This window comes from Carcharhinus amblyrhynchos, chromosome 13, assembly GCF_965287045.1.
Source record: "Carcharhinus amblyrhynchos chromosome 13, sCarAmb.v2.hapA, whole genome shotgun sequence".
Classification (NCBI taxonomy): Eukaryota; Metazoa; Chordata; class Chondrichthyes; order Carcharhiniformes; family Carcharhinidae; genus Carcharhinus; species Carcharhinus amblyrhynchos.
In genome coordinates, this window is record NC_137336.1 from 46,112,319 (window position 1) to 46,127,048 (window position 14,730).

Genomic DNA, 14,730 nt, shown 5'->3' on the forward strand with positions numbered 1-14,730 from the left:
GCAGTTATCTAGTGCTTTAAGAGGAATTTGCTCTTTTACTGTAGTTGTTAAAGTTTACTTGTCCAATATTGAATGGTTATTTGAAGCTAAACTCTACAATGCGTAAGTGATTTTTTTTTCTGAATCGTAAAAGAATTGGACAGCATGTTATGAAACAAACACTAAAGAGTTTTAAGCTTATTTATTAATGTCACAAGTTGGCTTACATTAACACTGCAGTGAAGTTACTGTGAAAGAAAATACAAAATACTGTGGATGCTGGAAATCTGGGAAAAATAGATCAGAAAATGCTGGAAAAACTCAGCAGGTCTGGTAGCACCTGCAGAGTGAGGAAACTTTTCCAGTCCATATGACATATGAACTTGAAATGTTATCACTGTTTTTCTCTTTTTTCCAACATTTACTGTTTTTATTATGAAACAAAGTCAGCTTGGAGCTGACTCACTCCACCCAGCCCATCCCACAGCCATTATGCGCTGTGAGGGTGGGCTCAGTAGCCTGCCAGTGGGACTTGCTCATCTTACTGAGGAGGATGTCCCACCCCTGGGAGCCACTAGTTAATTAAATTGGCTGACTGAACAGCACCAAGAACACATTAGTGAGTGCTGCTGATACTCCAGGCAAGGCCATAAAGAAGGCACAATGGACCCCAAAGCAAGGTAGATCCAGAGTCAGGAAGGGTTTGGAAAACGGATAAAAGCAAATTACTGCGGATGCTGGAATCTGAAACCCTAAGAGAAAATGCTGAAAAATTTCAGCAGGTCTGGCAGCATCTGCAAGGAGAGAAAAGAGCTGACGTTTTGAGTCCAGATGACCCTTCATCAAAGCTTTGACAAAGGAACATCTAGACTCAAAACATCAGCTCTTTTCTCTCCTTACAGATACTGCCAGATCTGCTGAGATTTTCTAGCATTTTCTCTTTGGGTTTGGGAAGTTTAGGGAACGGAATGGGAGTATGGGGGTATGTGTTTTATAGAGCAAATGGGTTGGAAAAAAGCAGGGTATTATTGTAGTAGGGGTTGCTCCCTGATGCGCAAAGGATAGGCAACAAACTTAGTGGCCTCTTTCCTTCCCATTTCTTTAATAAGGTTTTTCAAAAATCAGTCTTCGTATTCCCATGCAACATTCCATACCGACTATATTATGGCATGAGCCGTGTTTTATCAGGGTTAGTTGGCTTCTTAACAGGCTCAATTCATCACTTGTTTAAATATGATGAGCAGGCTGCTAATTTTGGTCCCCAGTCACCACCCTTCTAATGGGGGTGAACTTGGGGGTGAGCAGAAAGGTGATGGGCTTGACTCCCGTCCAATGTTACATGCCCCTCTGCTGAAAACGTGCTTGGTGGGGGCACATAAAATGCAGCTCAAAGGCAGAATGATTGTGTCACGGATTAACAAAAGGTTTCAGTTGCAGAGAGTCTTCTGTGGAGTATTAAGTCCTTTTTACAATTAAGTGAAATCTGGCATTTTTTAAAAAATCAACTTTTGAAAAAATGTTTTCTGCTTCATAAAATCCCAGGGTGGCTATTGTTAATAGACCCTGAAAACTCTTAAGAGACCCTTTAATCTCCTTGCATTGTGAGTGCGTGATTACCAATAGCAATTATCTCCCACCCACTCCGTTTATAGTGTAAGAATAATTGTGTGTGTTTCTTTTAGTGTACAATGGAACATGGGAAAGTGAAAATTAACAACCACATTATGTCCATTAAATCGTAACCTTCTTTGGAAGCACACTTGGGCCACCATCTGTTTTCCTACATGGAGTTTTCTATAGTCAAAATAAAAACATTGCTTTCAGTAAAGAGTCTGATAATAATACTGTTAGCTTCCCAACTCAATTACAAAGCATTTGTGTTCTATATAGTGGCTTGCCACTTGAATTGAACTGTTCTTTTAATCAGTCTAAGATAATTCTGTTCAAATATTGTAGATTCTCAACTGGAGTCTGTGGAGCCAAGCATTGTTTGTGTACATACTGTTAACTTTGCTAATAGCAACATGATTTATTGTTTGGGTTAATATAGCCATGCTGACCCACGGATTCCAAGAATACCAATCTCAAAAATGCTACTGAGCATATTGGGAATGGATTATTTTACATAATTGAATAGTTTGTTTGCAATTAAGTTGATAGATGTACCATAGTGTACAAAAGGAAGAAAATGATTGTCAACGTGTTTCAGGTGGGAAAAGATGCATTTATTAATCCACTTCATATAGGAGAATGTACAGTTGGAGATGTTAACAGTATCCTAATATACTGAACCTTCCTAGCACTTCAATACTGACAAATCCTTATTAATCATGAATCATTATCAGAACAACCTGAGTAGGCATCATTTAGTTTGTTCTTTTTGTGATGGTCTCTTGGCATTTCTCTGATTTTAGAAAAACCTTTTTATCTATTCCCAATAGAAACCTGGTAAATTAATGTAAAGCAGGAGTTAGTACCAAATTATATATGTGTCCATTCCCTCAAAGCTATTTATTTATGGATAGGTGCACAGGTTTTTCTACAACCTGTTATAGATTGTTATAGGTACACGTTCAGGGCATATGTCTGTATTGCTACCTGAAGAACTGATCTTATGTTGGTGATTCAAAACATCGGCATCCTGATAATAAAGCTAATCTTGCTTTTTCTTAAATGTAAAGGAATCAGTAGATTTGCTGTAGGCCACATTCTAATAAAAATGTAAGAACTTTACATCTAATAAAAATATAAGACTTTATGTCTCCTTCAAGAACCTGTAACACCATATCTGCTTAAAACAGAGGCTGTAGTGTCAGTAAAGCATATGTTAAATAAGGGTTATGAATGTTCAATTCTGAATTAGCCTAGGGAATTTTTCTCTGAACACATGAGAATTTGTCAGTTGTTTTGTTGTTCTATCAATGGATGTCAGCAACTCTGAGCAGATTCTTACACTTGGCTAGAAAACGGCTTTAGCAGTACCACATTATGCCCTGATGTGGTGGAGTTAATTTACAGATGATAAATAAGCTTATCCTTGAATATTGTTATATACACCAGACTTAAATGAGGTGTACAAAGCTGATGTAATTTTAATAACATTGTATACAATGCGAACATCATTTTCATATTTTATGCATATGGTCCATCAAACCAATGATTGATTTGCAAGTCAAAATGTCAAAGTATTTTCTGGACTTCAAAAAAATTCCAATTCAACTTTATCTCTCATTATCGATCAAGGTGGAATGTTGTCTATACCTAATTACAAAAAGCATGGCCGCTATTCTCCCATCCAGGGGTGGTACCGTGGCACAGTGATTAGCACTGCTTCCTCACATCTTCAGGGATCTGGGTTTGATTCCCAGCTTGGGTCATTTCTTTGTGGAGTTTGCACGTTCTCCCCATGTCAGAGTGGGTTTCCTCTAGGTGCTCCAATTTCCTCCCACAATCCAAAGATGTGCAGCTAGATGCATTGGCCAAGCTAAATTGCCCCTTAGTGTCCAGGAATGCATAAATTGGAGGGATCAGCAGGGTAAATATGTGGGCTTACGGGGATAGGGCCTAGGTGGGATTGTTGTCGGTGCAGACTTGATGGGCTAAATAGACTCCTTTTGCACAGCAGGGATTCTGTGATTCTGTCATCTTGCTGTGCTAACTTTTTAGCACAGCGGGCCAGGAGCATCACACATCAGCCGATTCACGGGCTTCCCATGAGCATTCACGCTGCGCTTGCATCTCCCAGGGCCAGATGTCCGGCGGTGTCTGCTCCATGCCGGACATCGATTGCAAGGTGGGGTCAGTATTTAAAAAGTATTTACCATACTATTTAAGTGCTATTACTGGGGTAGGGACTGAACTCTCCAGGCCTGCTAGCATGTCCCATCCTGCCAGAGTGCTTCACCCCAGTGGGGATTACAGTAGCTCCCCACCAATGGGGAGCTAGCAGCCCAACCTCACTGGAGGTTGGGTTGGGCAATGGGGGGTGGTGCCCCTTGGGCATGGGCATCCTGGCACTACTCAAGGGGCAAAGTGCCCATGCCCAGAGGGCACCTTAGCACTGTCTATCAGGTATGGGGCAGTGCCAAGAGGTGGAGGATATGGGGGGGCCTAGGGGGCAATCGGGTCCTGCTGCCACTCTGCTATTGGGATTGATGGAGGCTGGAGGGAGGCCAGTGATTGGGGCGAGCTGGGGGGCATTCTGCCAGGGAGATGGGAGTCTGCCAGGGGGTGTCTGTTGTGGGGGTGTCTGCACTGCGGGAGGGGGGGGTGGGGAGATTGGCACTGCGTGCTGGTGATCAGGACGATCCGGAATGGGGCAGGGGGACTTGAGGCTAGCTCGGGAATGGTTGAGTTTGGCAATGGAGGTGTTTGCAGGGGGGCAGCACTGCAGGGGCCTGGGCTGGCCAGCGATTGAGCAGGTCAGAAAACAGGAGGTTGACAGTTCAGGGTCACTGCACATGGCGCAGAGGCCCTTTGGTTTCAGCCTCCTGGGCGGGAGTAAGGCCCAGCCCTGAAATCTAATGATATTCATGCAAGTGGCCTCTGCAGTGTACAGAGTGTGGGAGATTCTAGTGTGAACTCCCACTCAAATTTTCCCATAAATTTCACACTTCGGATTTTTTTGGGAGAATTCCAGCCCATATTTTCAATAAAATGGAATGAACAAGGCTGAGCGTTAAGAAAAAAGTTGTTATTTGTGGTATAAGCTTCTTTGATGTGAGGCTTTTAAAAATCAAATCCGTTTCTTCACAAATTGTCAAAGGAGCCCTGCTACACGCAGCTGCCCACTCCAACCAGTTGCCTGCTTCCAGCGGGTATACGTCACAAACAGTAGCAGTTTATCATTATACAATAAACTAATGTACCACACACAATAAATGGGCAATTGAATCTGGACAGGGACAGTGAGTTATAACTTTCTTCACCAATGCAACAGCTCCGCAGCCTGGAAATGTTGCAGGTAGGAGTAAGTTATAATGGCTTCTTAATCTTGCCCATAGTAAAAGTGGGAAATGCTGCAGTGTTTGAGAAAACATGTCCTTTTTCATAAATTTTATAGTGTAATACAGTTGACATCATAAAATGGATCATTTTTCTTTACACTATTAACTTGTTATAATTGTCACTTCTGGGGTGCGGTGCCACCTGTGGTTGAATTGCAAAATAACCTCCATTCTAGAAATGAGTATACCAATGAGTATACGTAAAGGGGAATTTCCCATCCTTTTGAAACATACTGAGTCCCCATCAACATTTAGGGCTGGGAAATTGAGGAGAAGCTGTTTCTGCCAGTTTTCCATTTTTAAACCACTTGCCTTGAATTTGCTGGTGTTTCCAGATCCTTAACCACAATCTGTGCGGCTGTGTGGCAAACAGGATAGGGTGGCATTAGCGACAAACGGGCCATGTACGAGCAATATATTCCCTTAAAGCAACCATACTGCAATCTTGTAGAGACTGTTCAGTGCAAAAGTCAGCCACCCCAGAGAAGAGTGAAAGCTGGGTCATTGGATATATTTAAGACTAAGTCATAGACATGTAGGCACATACATGAAAGTGGAATTACGATTATGTTCAGATCAGCTATGATCTTACTGAATGGTGGAGCAAACGTGAGGAGCTGAATGATCTACTCTGGCGCTTGTTCTTTCTGTTCTTAGAATCATAGAATCCCTACAGTGTAGCAGGAGGCCATTCAGCCCATCGAGTCTGCACTAACCACAATTCCACCTGGGGTCTATTTCTGTAACCCCACATATTTACCCTGCTAATCCCCTGACAGATGTGTCAATTTGGTATGGCCAATCAACTTAACCTGTACATCTTTGGATTGTGGAAGGAAGCTGGAGCACCTGAAGGAAATTCACACAGACACGGGGAGAATGTGCAAATTCCACACAGTCACCTGAGGAATTGAACCCAGGCCCCTAGCGCTGTGAAGCAGCACTGCTAACCACTGTGCCACCATGCCACGTATGTTCTTGATACAGAAATTAGAAAGAATGTTGCTTCTTAGTACTCTTAATTAAACAAATGGTCAACAGCACTGTAACTCCAGATTTCCTGCATTTACTGTTGCAATAAAGTGGTCATAACTTCGACTGAGACTTGTAAGGCACAGCCCTTACCAAGATCTCTGAGGCAGGGAGGAGTGAAGAGCTTTGGATTATTCAGGATTCCTAATGTTGGGAAACACTTTTGCTCCATTTTAAATAAAGATTTTGTCTATAGAAACCTGGGCTTTTTTACTGCTTCTGATGGGGCGAAACAATGGGCGGATTTACCCCACCTTCCAATTGAGGGCTTTTTGTGAAGAAATATGGACTTCATTTGAGAAAGCCCATTACGGAGGAGGATGAGGAGGAGTTCAGGATGGAGCAAAGGGGAGTCAGGCAGCATTTAAAGAGGATGTAGCCCACTAGATACTCCTCCCCTCATCACCAATAATGCAGGCAGGGCAGTGTAAATGAGGGTATTATTGTGCAGGTATGTCTAAGAAGAGTTTGTTGCATTAAAGAGGCAAAAAGGTACATTTGTCTTCCACTGAATGAGGACTCACAATGACATTCATCTGTCTGCACTGCTATCTATCTGTGCTTTCAACCTATCTCCCTCTTCATCATCATTCACTTTATTTTGCTCATCAGCATCATTGTCGATAAGGCAATAGTGGAATTTGCTTTGTGTTTCCAATCGTCATTATATTCCTCCTTCCATTCATCCCATTCCTGGGGATCGAGAGGACAAATTAGTATAAGCTCAGGATGGGTGAAGTTAAGGGTCATAGAAGCGAGTGAAAGCAATGGAGCCTTGCCAAGCTGGCAGGACAGCAAATTAGGTGTTCAGGCACTAATCTGGTACCAACCATATGACATTAACCTGAATATATTGGACAGAAATAGCAGAATGTGTCCCCATAGGCTGCATGGCCATCTCCTCATAGGATATGAGGCGTTTAAAGGTGGAACTCTCCTTCTGGTGGTCAGTGACTCACCAGGATACCCACCTATCTACCTTATTGCCTCTTTAATACAACAAACTCTTCTTCGACATGCCTGCTCAATAATACCCTCATTTACGCTGCCCTGCCTGCATTGTTGGTGATGAGGGGGGCAGTGTCTAATGAGCTACATCCTCTTTAAATACTGCCTGGCTCCCCTTTGCTCCATCCTGAACTCCTCCTCATACACATTCCTCTGACCTGTACACATTTCACTACTGCTTCCCTTGAGTCATTAAATGCCTGAATCTAATCCCATTAAGTTTTGTTCATCAAGATAGCCACTTGTCGAAGCTTTTGACCAATCCTGAGTTAAGAGTTTAGACCATCCATCTCAACTGATTGAATTCATTCTCCCCACAGATGCTGGCTTGCTGAGTATTTCTTGCTTTCTCTGTTCTTATTCTTTGACTTGCAGTATCTACAGTACTTAGATATTTGTTAACGTGACACTAGGACCTGATGCTTGAAAAATGCATTTTTTTTGTGTGATCTCACTGAATTGTCTTCTAAAGCATATATATGTGGAGGTTAGAAGAAGGGAGTTTGAAAATAATAAGAAATTGCTGTGATGGTTGATACATTTGATTTCCAACATGTGTCTGGCTGCTGTCTTATATTTTAGAAATCAGTTCTAAAATGCTCAGTCCTGTGCTCCTTCTCATCCTCCTCCATAATCAGAAATCGGGACAGCACAGTGGCTTCTGAATTCTGAAGATACACCTGTGAACAGCCACACAAGTCACAAAAGTATGTGAATGTGTAAACAAAATGGAGCTTCAAAATGGAGCTCCTCCCTCAGTGTACCTGAACGCCAGAGTGTAGTGACTAGAGGATTTTCATAGTGACTTCATTGCAATATTACATAATCCTACTTGTGACACTAATAAATAAACTTTGCAAAGTATCCTGATATACAATACAGAAAGGACATAAATAAATGATTGGATATGATTTTCACTGTGACTGTTAACTATGTAACAAAAAAGGTTACCACCTTTTATCAGCAGAGATGTGATTGACGCAAGCATTTTTCATAACGAAAGCATTTAATGTTCCAGTGCACAAGCTGTTCAGGTGGTTCATGCTTTGGCATTTCCAAACGCGGGCTTCATTCGTTTATATTGTTAACTTGTCCACTGCAGTAGTCGCAGTAGATAGAAATCTCTTCTTTCTGAGCCAAGAACAATCTGCATGAGGCGCTTGACAAAGAGAGTACTTCTTACTGAACAGTGCTGTTTGGTAAGATGAGCTTGCAGCTCTGATGTCTGACGATTTAATCAAGAGGGTGTGAGCTTGAGTGCTGGAACTATTAAATATTAAGAGGAACTCACTGCCTGTATTGGCCAAGGACTCCAGCTATTACCCAAGCCACCAGACCAGCTTAGAGGAGGAACCATTTTATTTAATGGAAACTGGTATTACCCACATCTTAGAATTACAGTACATGCAGGGTGGTTGCAGAATGGCGCTGATATTCATTTCAGGGTTAGTGACGTAGTTCATCCTGCAATTCTGCTGGGAAAAGATTTCTGCTGGTATTTTGGAGTTGGAATAAAATGGGAAAAAGGAATAGGAAACAAATAAGCACCTAGCAATAATAAAACCTATACCTGTGTAATGTGACACTAATGTAAAACTAGTTATAATGTTCAGTTTTATAGAGTTATTATTGATAAACGGTTTACTTGCAGGAAGGAATAGACGAATAATGTTGAAGTAAAATCTGAGAGCCTCTCTAATGCAGTTTAATTTTAATCTTACAGATGCAACTCACCAGGCTCGCTCTGGATCTGCTCGACAGTATTACACAGTTCCACCGAGTGGTCATGAACGGAGAGCACATCCAAACATTGCTGAGCCTCCTAGGTTTCATTCACAGGCCAAAGGCAAAAATGTCCGTCTGGACTCGCATTTCAGAAAAGCCACCCGGAAAAACAGTTTCTGTAACGGTGTTACGTTCAGCAATCGTCCGGTTCATCTATACGAAAAAGTGCGATTACGATTATCAGTAGTACTTCATGGTTGGAGTGGTGCTTTACGGTTTGGTTTTACAAGTCATGATCCCTCGCTGATGAGCTCTGCAGACATCCCAAAGTATGCATGCCCCGACTTGGTAACCAGGCCTGGTTATTGGGCTAAGGCGTTACCTGAAAGATTTGCTCTGAAGGACAATGTCCTTGCTTTCTGGGTGGACAGACATGGACGAGTATTTTACAATGTGAACGATGAAGACCCTGTTCTTTTCCAGTGTGGCATTAATGTTTCAGGACCACTCTGGGCATTGATTGACATTTATGGAATTACCCAAGAAGTCCAAATGCTTGGTAAGTATTCCAGCAGCAAAAACAAAATCTCTACAATTCTACAGAAGAGGTGGCTTATCTCGGATAATTGTTAAAACACTCATAACATAACAAATCTGAGTTGCCTATTACTTGAGCCCACCCACATTTGTCACTGCGAGATCAAGGTTTGTAATTTGTAAGGCATGACCCACAACCCGGTAGGTGGAGAAGAAAATGCTGATGAATTTTGGCTTAGAATGAATTGATAATTTTTGTGGAAGAGCCTATGATCTCTATTTCCAATCAGTAAAATCAATTTGATTTTATCGGCTGTGTTCTTTTCTACAGAATCAAAGCATCACTACCACAGATAGTGTAACCTTCAGTAGCCATCCAATTAAATATGATTTTGTGAAAAAAGTCAGTAATAATTGACCAAAATTTGAGACTTCTGGCCAAGCTTTTGTCCAGAGGCTGGGTCAATATCTGTGAGATCATATCGTGTCCCATTTCATAGGAATGAAACCAGACATTTTATCAAGTAAAACATTTGAAGGGTTATCACAGTGCTTTAAGTGCTTTCACTCTTTCAACGAGGTTCTCCGATCTCCTCTGTATCCAGCCCACTGAAAGTGAGAATGGAGAATTTGCGTTCCAGCCAAAACACTGTTCACTTTCAGCAGCACCTCAGAATCCCAGCCATGAATGAGGACGGAGATTATCTGCATTTGCTTTATAATTTTAGATTTCAAACCTCACATCCATCCATTTGAAAATTTGCAGTCTCTTAATGTTGTAATTCTGCCTTTCAGAATTTACCAACTCAAACTGTTAGTTTTAGGTTTTCATAAGTTTCAGAGCAGCACTCCTGCATTTTGCTCTGTGGGTGAGGAAGTTGCCTAAAATTTCTGCTCCTTTTGTGTTTTCTTGTCTCCATGTAAAAATTTGAATACAGAAGCATAGCAGAGCGATGTAAATGTTAGCTTAAATCAAACAGGTGTTGAGTCCAAAAATGTGTGGGTTAGGTGGATTGGCCAAGTTAACTTGCCCCTTTGTGTCAGGGGGACTAAATGCATGGGGTTATGGGTATACAGCCGAGGTGGGATTGTGGTGGGTGCAGACTCGATGGGCCGAATGCTCAATGGACCATTATCAACTTCATCGTCACAAAACAATAGGGATTGAAAGATGTGTATAAACTGAGATGTGCAGTGATTTCATCATTATCTGATCCCATCATATGTGTTATATACTATAACACCTGTACTGCAAATATATCATGATTGCAGCAACCTTTGCGTTTATTACAGCATATCATTTCGTCCTGGAGCCAATGTGATAAGAGTAAGATGTCATTTCTGGAGCATGGGTGGGATTTTCCAACCACACTCACCCCAAAACCAGTAAATCTGGAACAGGAAATTTACAGCCATGATATTTCAGAAGTGAGCTTGTACAAAAGTGACCAAAAAGGGCAACGTAGACTTTTTTGAGGCACAGTACTTCGAAAAAGTATCTGTCAAGTATCAGCATCACTCCTGCAATGCATGCTAGTGTGGATCTAACATAAATTGAGTCCCCTCTGGAATTTGGCTTTTCAGTAGCTTCAGCCATGAGTACAATGTGGTGGCACAATGGCACAGTGTTCAGCACTGCTGCTTCACAGGTTCAGGGACCTGGGTTTGATTCCGGCTTGGGTCACTGTCTGTGCAGAGTCTGTAAGTTCTCCCCTTGACTGCGTGGGTTTTCTCCGGGGACTCCGGGTTTCCTGCCACAGGTTGAAAGATGTGTTGGTTAGGTTCACTTGCCATGCTAAATTCTTCCTCAGTGTTCCACAACAGTGCAGGTGTGTGGCGACTAGGGAATTTTCACAGTCTACTTGTGACTGATAAATAAACTCTTAAACAACATAAAATGGTCAGTGCAACACATGACAGAATGAAAGGGAAATGTGCGTTCTAATTAGATATCTCAAAATATGTTCCCTAGTTAAGTGGTACAATAGCTTTAACGACAGTTCTCCTTTCCCCTTATAATTTGCAACCTCCTAATTAACGGGATAAAAATTCTCCGATCAGTGCCAGCTCATATTTTTCATTGCTACACCATGTAAGATTAAGACCTAATGAACACAATTAGGTGAGGAAAGAGAGGACACAGATTAATGGAAGATGAAAATAATTCCTGACTATGTTATGTGTTTCTTCTACACCAATTTTGTCAATCCCTAATAAAACAGCTGCAAACTTGCTCACCAAAACCACATTTTTATTTCAGTCAGAAGGATACATCTTTTTCCAAAATGCCATCCATTTTCTAATTGGTGTATGATGAGAGAAACACATGCTTTATTCCCTATTTTACATCCCTATGATTTACCAAATACATTCTTCAGCTAGTATGTTTTGCTGAAATGTTGGGCCAGATTCTCCGACCTTGCCTGCAGCTGGGAATCTCCAGTCCCAGAGTAGTGAACGGAGATTTAGCTGAGCGCCAAATTCCCCGTTATCACTGGCATTTGCAGCAAGATGTGAAAGACTGGAGAATTCCAGCTGTTGTTTTCTGATGCTTGTTCCCCACCATTGAGCAATATCAATGGTGGGGAACAAGCATCTCATTGAATCCCTACAACACAAAAAGAGGCCATTTGGCCCATCAAGCCTATACTGTATCCACCCTATCTCTGTCACCCCACATATTTACCTTGCTAATCCCCCCAAAATTAGGGCCAATTTAACATGGCCAATCACACTCCCACACATCTTTGGACTGTGGGAGAAAACCCACACAGACCTCAGGAGAATGTGCAAACTTACACAGACAGTGAGCCAAACTGGGAATCGAACCCAGGTCCCTAGAGTTATGAGACAGGGATGCTAACCTCTGTGCCACCATGCCATCCACTCCTGTCGTCAGGTGTCCATGCCAAACAGTCTACATCAAACAAAACCCAAACAAAGGTGCAATAGGGTTGCTTCCCCTATACTTGAAAGAAGGAAAGTCCAGAGGAAATTATGTTTTTGTGCTTTTCGTTGAAGATTACATTAATATTGCCAGAACTTTCAACTTCAGCAGAGGTGTCAACTGGATGGGAGTGGATTGGACATCCATTATATATCGCACCCTGTTTTTATTCCCTTTGAAACCAATGAAAAGAAATCATTCAGTTTGTACAAATCAGTTGATTCACTGCTATTCATATTACAACCCTGTTGAACTTGAAAGACAGTAAAAAATCTGACAACACCAGGTTTAAGTCCAACCGATTTATTTGATAGTAAACTCACAAGCTTTCGGGGTTTGCCCCTTCGTCAGATGAATGGAGAGTTCTGGCCTTAGACAGAGCATATAAAGTACAGACGGTTTACAGATTACTGTCAGACTGTTGCCTTCCTGTTGCCGAACACTTCAGTGGTCGCGGGCATTCAGCCTCTGACCTTCGGGTAAGCATTCTCCAAGGCGGCCTTCACAACACATGACAGCGCAGAGTCGCTGAGCAGAGGCTGATAGCCAAGTTCCACACACATGAGGACGGTCTCAACAGGGATCTTGGGTTCATGTCGCACTATCTGTAACCCCCGTGACTTGCCTGGGTTTGCAAAACCTCACTTACTGTCTGGAGACAATACACATCTCTTTAACCTGTGATCAGTGCTCCTTCCACTCACATTGTCAGTCACTTTAGGACTTGAATAGCAGGTTAGGTGTGAAGATTTTCATTCTAATCCATAATCTGTAAACTGTCTGTGCTTCTTATGCTCTGTCTGAGGCCAGAGCTCTCCATTCACCTGACAAAGAGGTTAACCTCGAAAGCTTGTGAGTTTACTATCAAATAAATCGGTTGGACTTAAACCTGGTATTGTCAGACTTTTTACTGTGTTTACCCCAGTCCAACGCCGCCATATCCACATCACAACTTGAAAGACACACCCATTATCTTTAACACTTAATTAAAAATGAGTTTTTCTGCTGGTACAGGAATACTTGAGTAGGGTCTTGCTCCCTTATGGACTACTCTGTGAGAAAAATCCTCATCTGTCTCCCTAGAAAATCAAAGTTTCAGTTTTCAGCCTGACTAACGTGAATTCATGGAGTGTGTTCAGGACAACTAAGTTTACAAAGTGGTCTAAATTCTCTGGTCGCTCACGCCGGCAGGATTATTTGATTCTCAGTGGCATGGGATGGAATCAATGGGAGATCCTATGGATAGTGATGGGACCAGAGAATCCTGCCACCAAGGAATGATGTGCCACCTCCCGCCATCAAGAAATGTACAGCTGGGAGGCTGGAGAATCCAGCCCAGTGTATTTAGATTATTTCTTAGAGCAATGCATTCTAGTGCCAGAGAGCAGACTATTTTAGAATCACTATTGTGCAATGGAACAGGATTAATGAATGACCTCATACTAAAGAAGCCTCGAGACAACAGTGATCATAACGTGATAGAATTTCACATTCAGTTTGTAGATGTGGGGGAGGGGTGGGGGAGGAATTATTCTTCCAGCCTGCAGTGTTGCTCTATCACCAGGCATCAGGCAGTGCCAAAGGGGTGGTGCCTAATAGGGTTATAGGCTTATAGGGTAGCTGATCAGTAGAGGGACGTACTGCCACTCTGCCAGAGGATTGGTGGCAGATGGAGGGAAGAGGAGATCGGGGCTGGCCATCCATGTTGCTCGGTGGGGGGTTCTCGGGGCTGCTGGGGGACTCAGGGCTGCAGGGAGAAGGTTTGGGACTGTGGCAGGGGAGTTTCAGGACTGCCAGGATCGGGGGTGATTCAGGACTACCAGGGGTGGGGGGGGGTGGTATCGGGGAGATCAGGGCTGGTCAGGTGACATCGGGGCTTGTCCAGAGAAATCCAGGAGGCCAGCGATTAGGGGGTAGGGGCAATCAGAAGGGCAGCGACGCGGGGACACAGGACTGGCCAGCAATTGACCTGGCCAGTGATTGGGCAGCGGCAGTGTGAGTCCAGTGCACATGCACCAATCTCTGCTCTGACAGATCGACATATGCAAAATGGCCCACTCGGCACTACGCTGCCAGCCTCTCCAGCGGAAATAGGCCTCTGATTTTCAGGGTGAATAATGCTAGGGCACTCTGCAGTGCTCAGAGTGTGGGAGATACATTCTGAAAGTCATGCTAAAAAAATCAGCGGATTCGGCACTTTGGATTTCTTTGGGAGAATTGCCCCCGTGAAGTGTGGGTCTAAGACTATTGTCTAAAATTTAATTAAAAGCAATTACATGAGAATGAAGACAGAGTTGGTTGCAATGAATGGAGAAAATACCTTTAAAAGTAAGTCAGTAGAGGAGCATGAAAAGCTTTTCAGGAGATGTTTCATATTCTCAGCAAATTATGTTCCATTTAGAATGACTATGAGACGGATACAGCATCAATGGATAATTAAGGGGGTTAAGAATAGAATCAGATTGAAACAAAAAGTGAACATTAATGTGCAGATTA

At 42.6% G+C, this 14,730-nt stretch overlaps 1 protein-coding gene across 1 annotated transcript in view; it reads left to right on the forward strand.

Annotated features, from left to right (window-relative positions):
* neurl1b (neuralized E3 ubiquitin protein ligase 1B) overlaps nucleotides 1-14,730 on the forward strand; it is a 65,396-nt gene that overhangs the window by 18,642 nt on the left and 32,024 nt on the right. Inside the window, exon 2 of the mRNA XM_080201638.1 lies at nucleotides 8,749-9,309. Within this exon, the coding sequence (XP_080057764.1) occupies nucleotides 8,749-9,309 (561 nt within the window). The remainder of the gene's footprint in view (nucleotides 1-8,748; nucleotides 9,310-14,730) is intronic.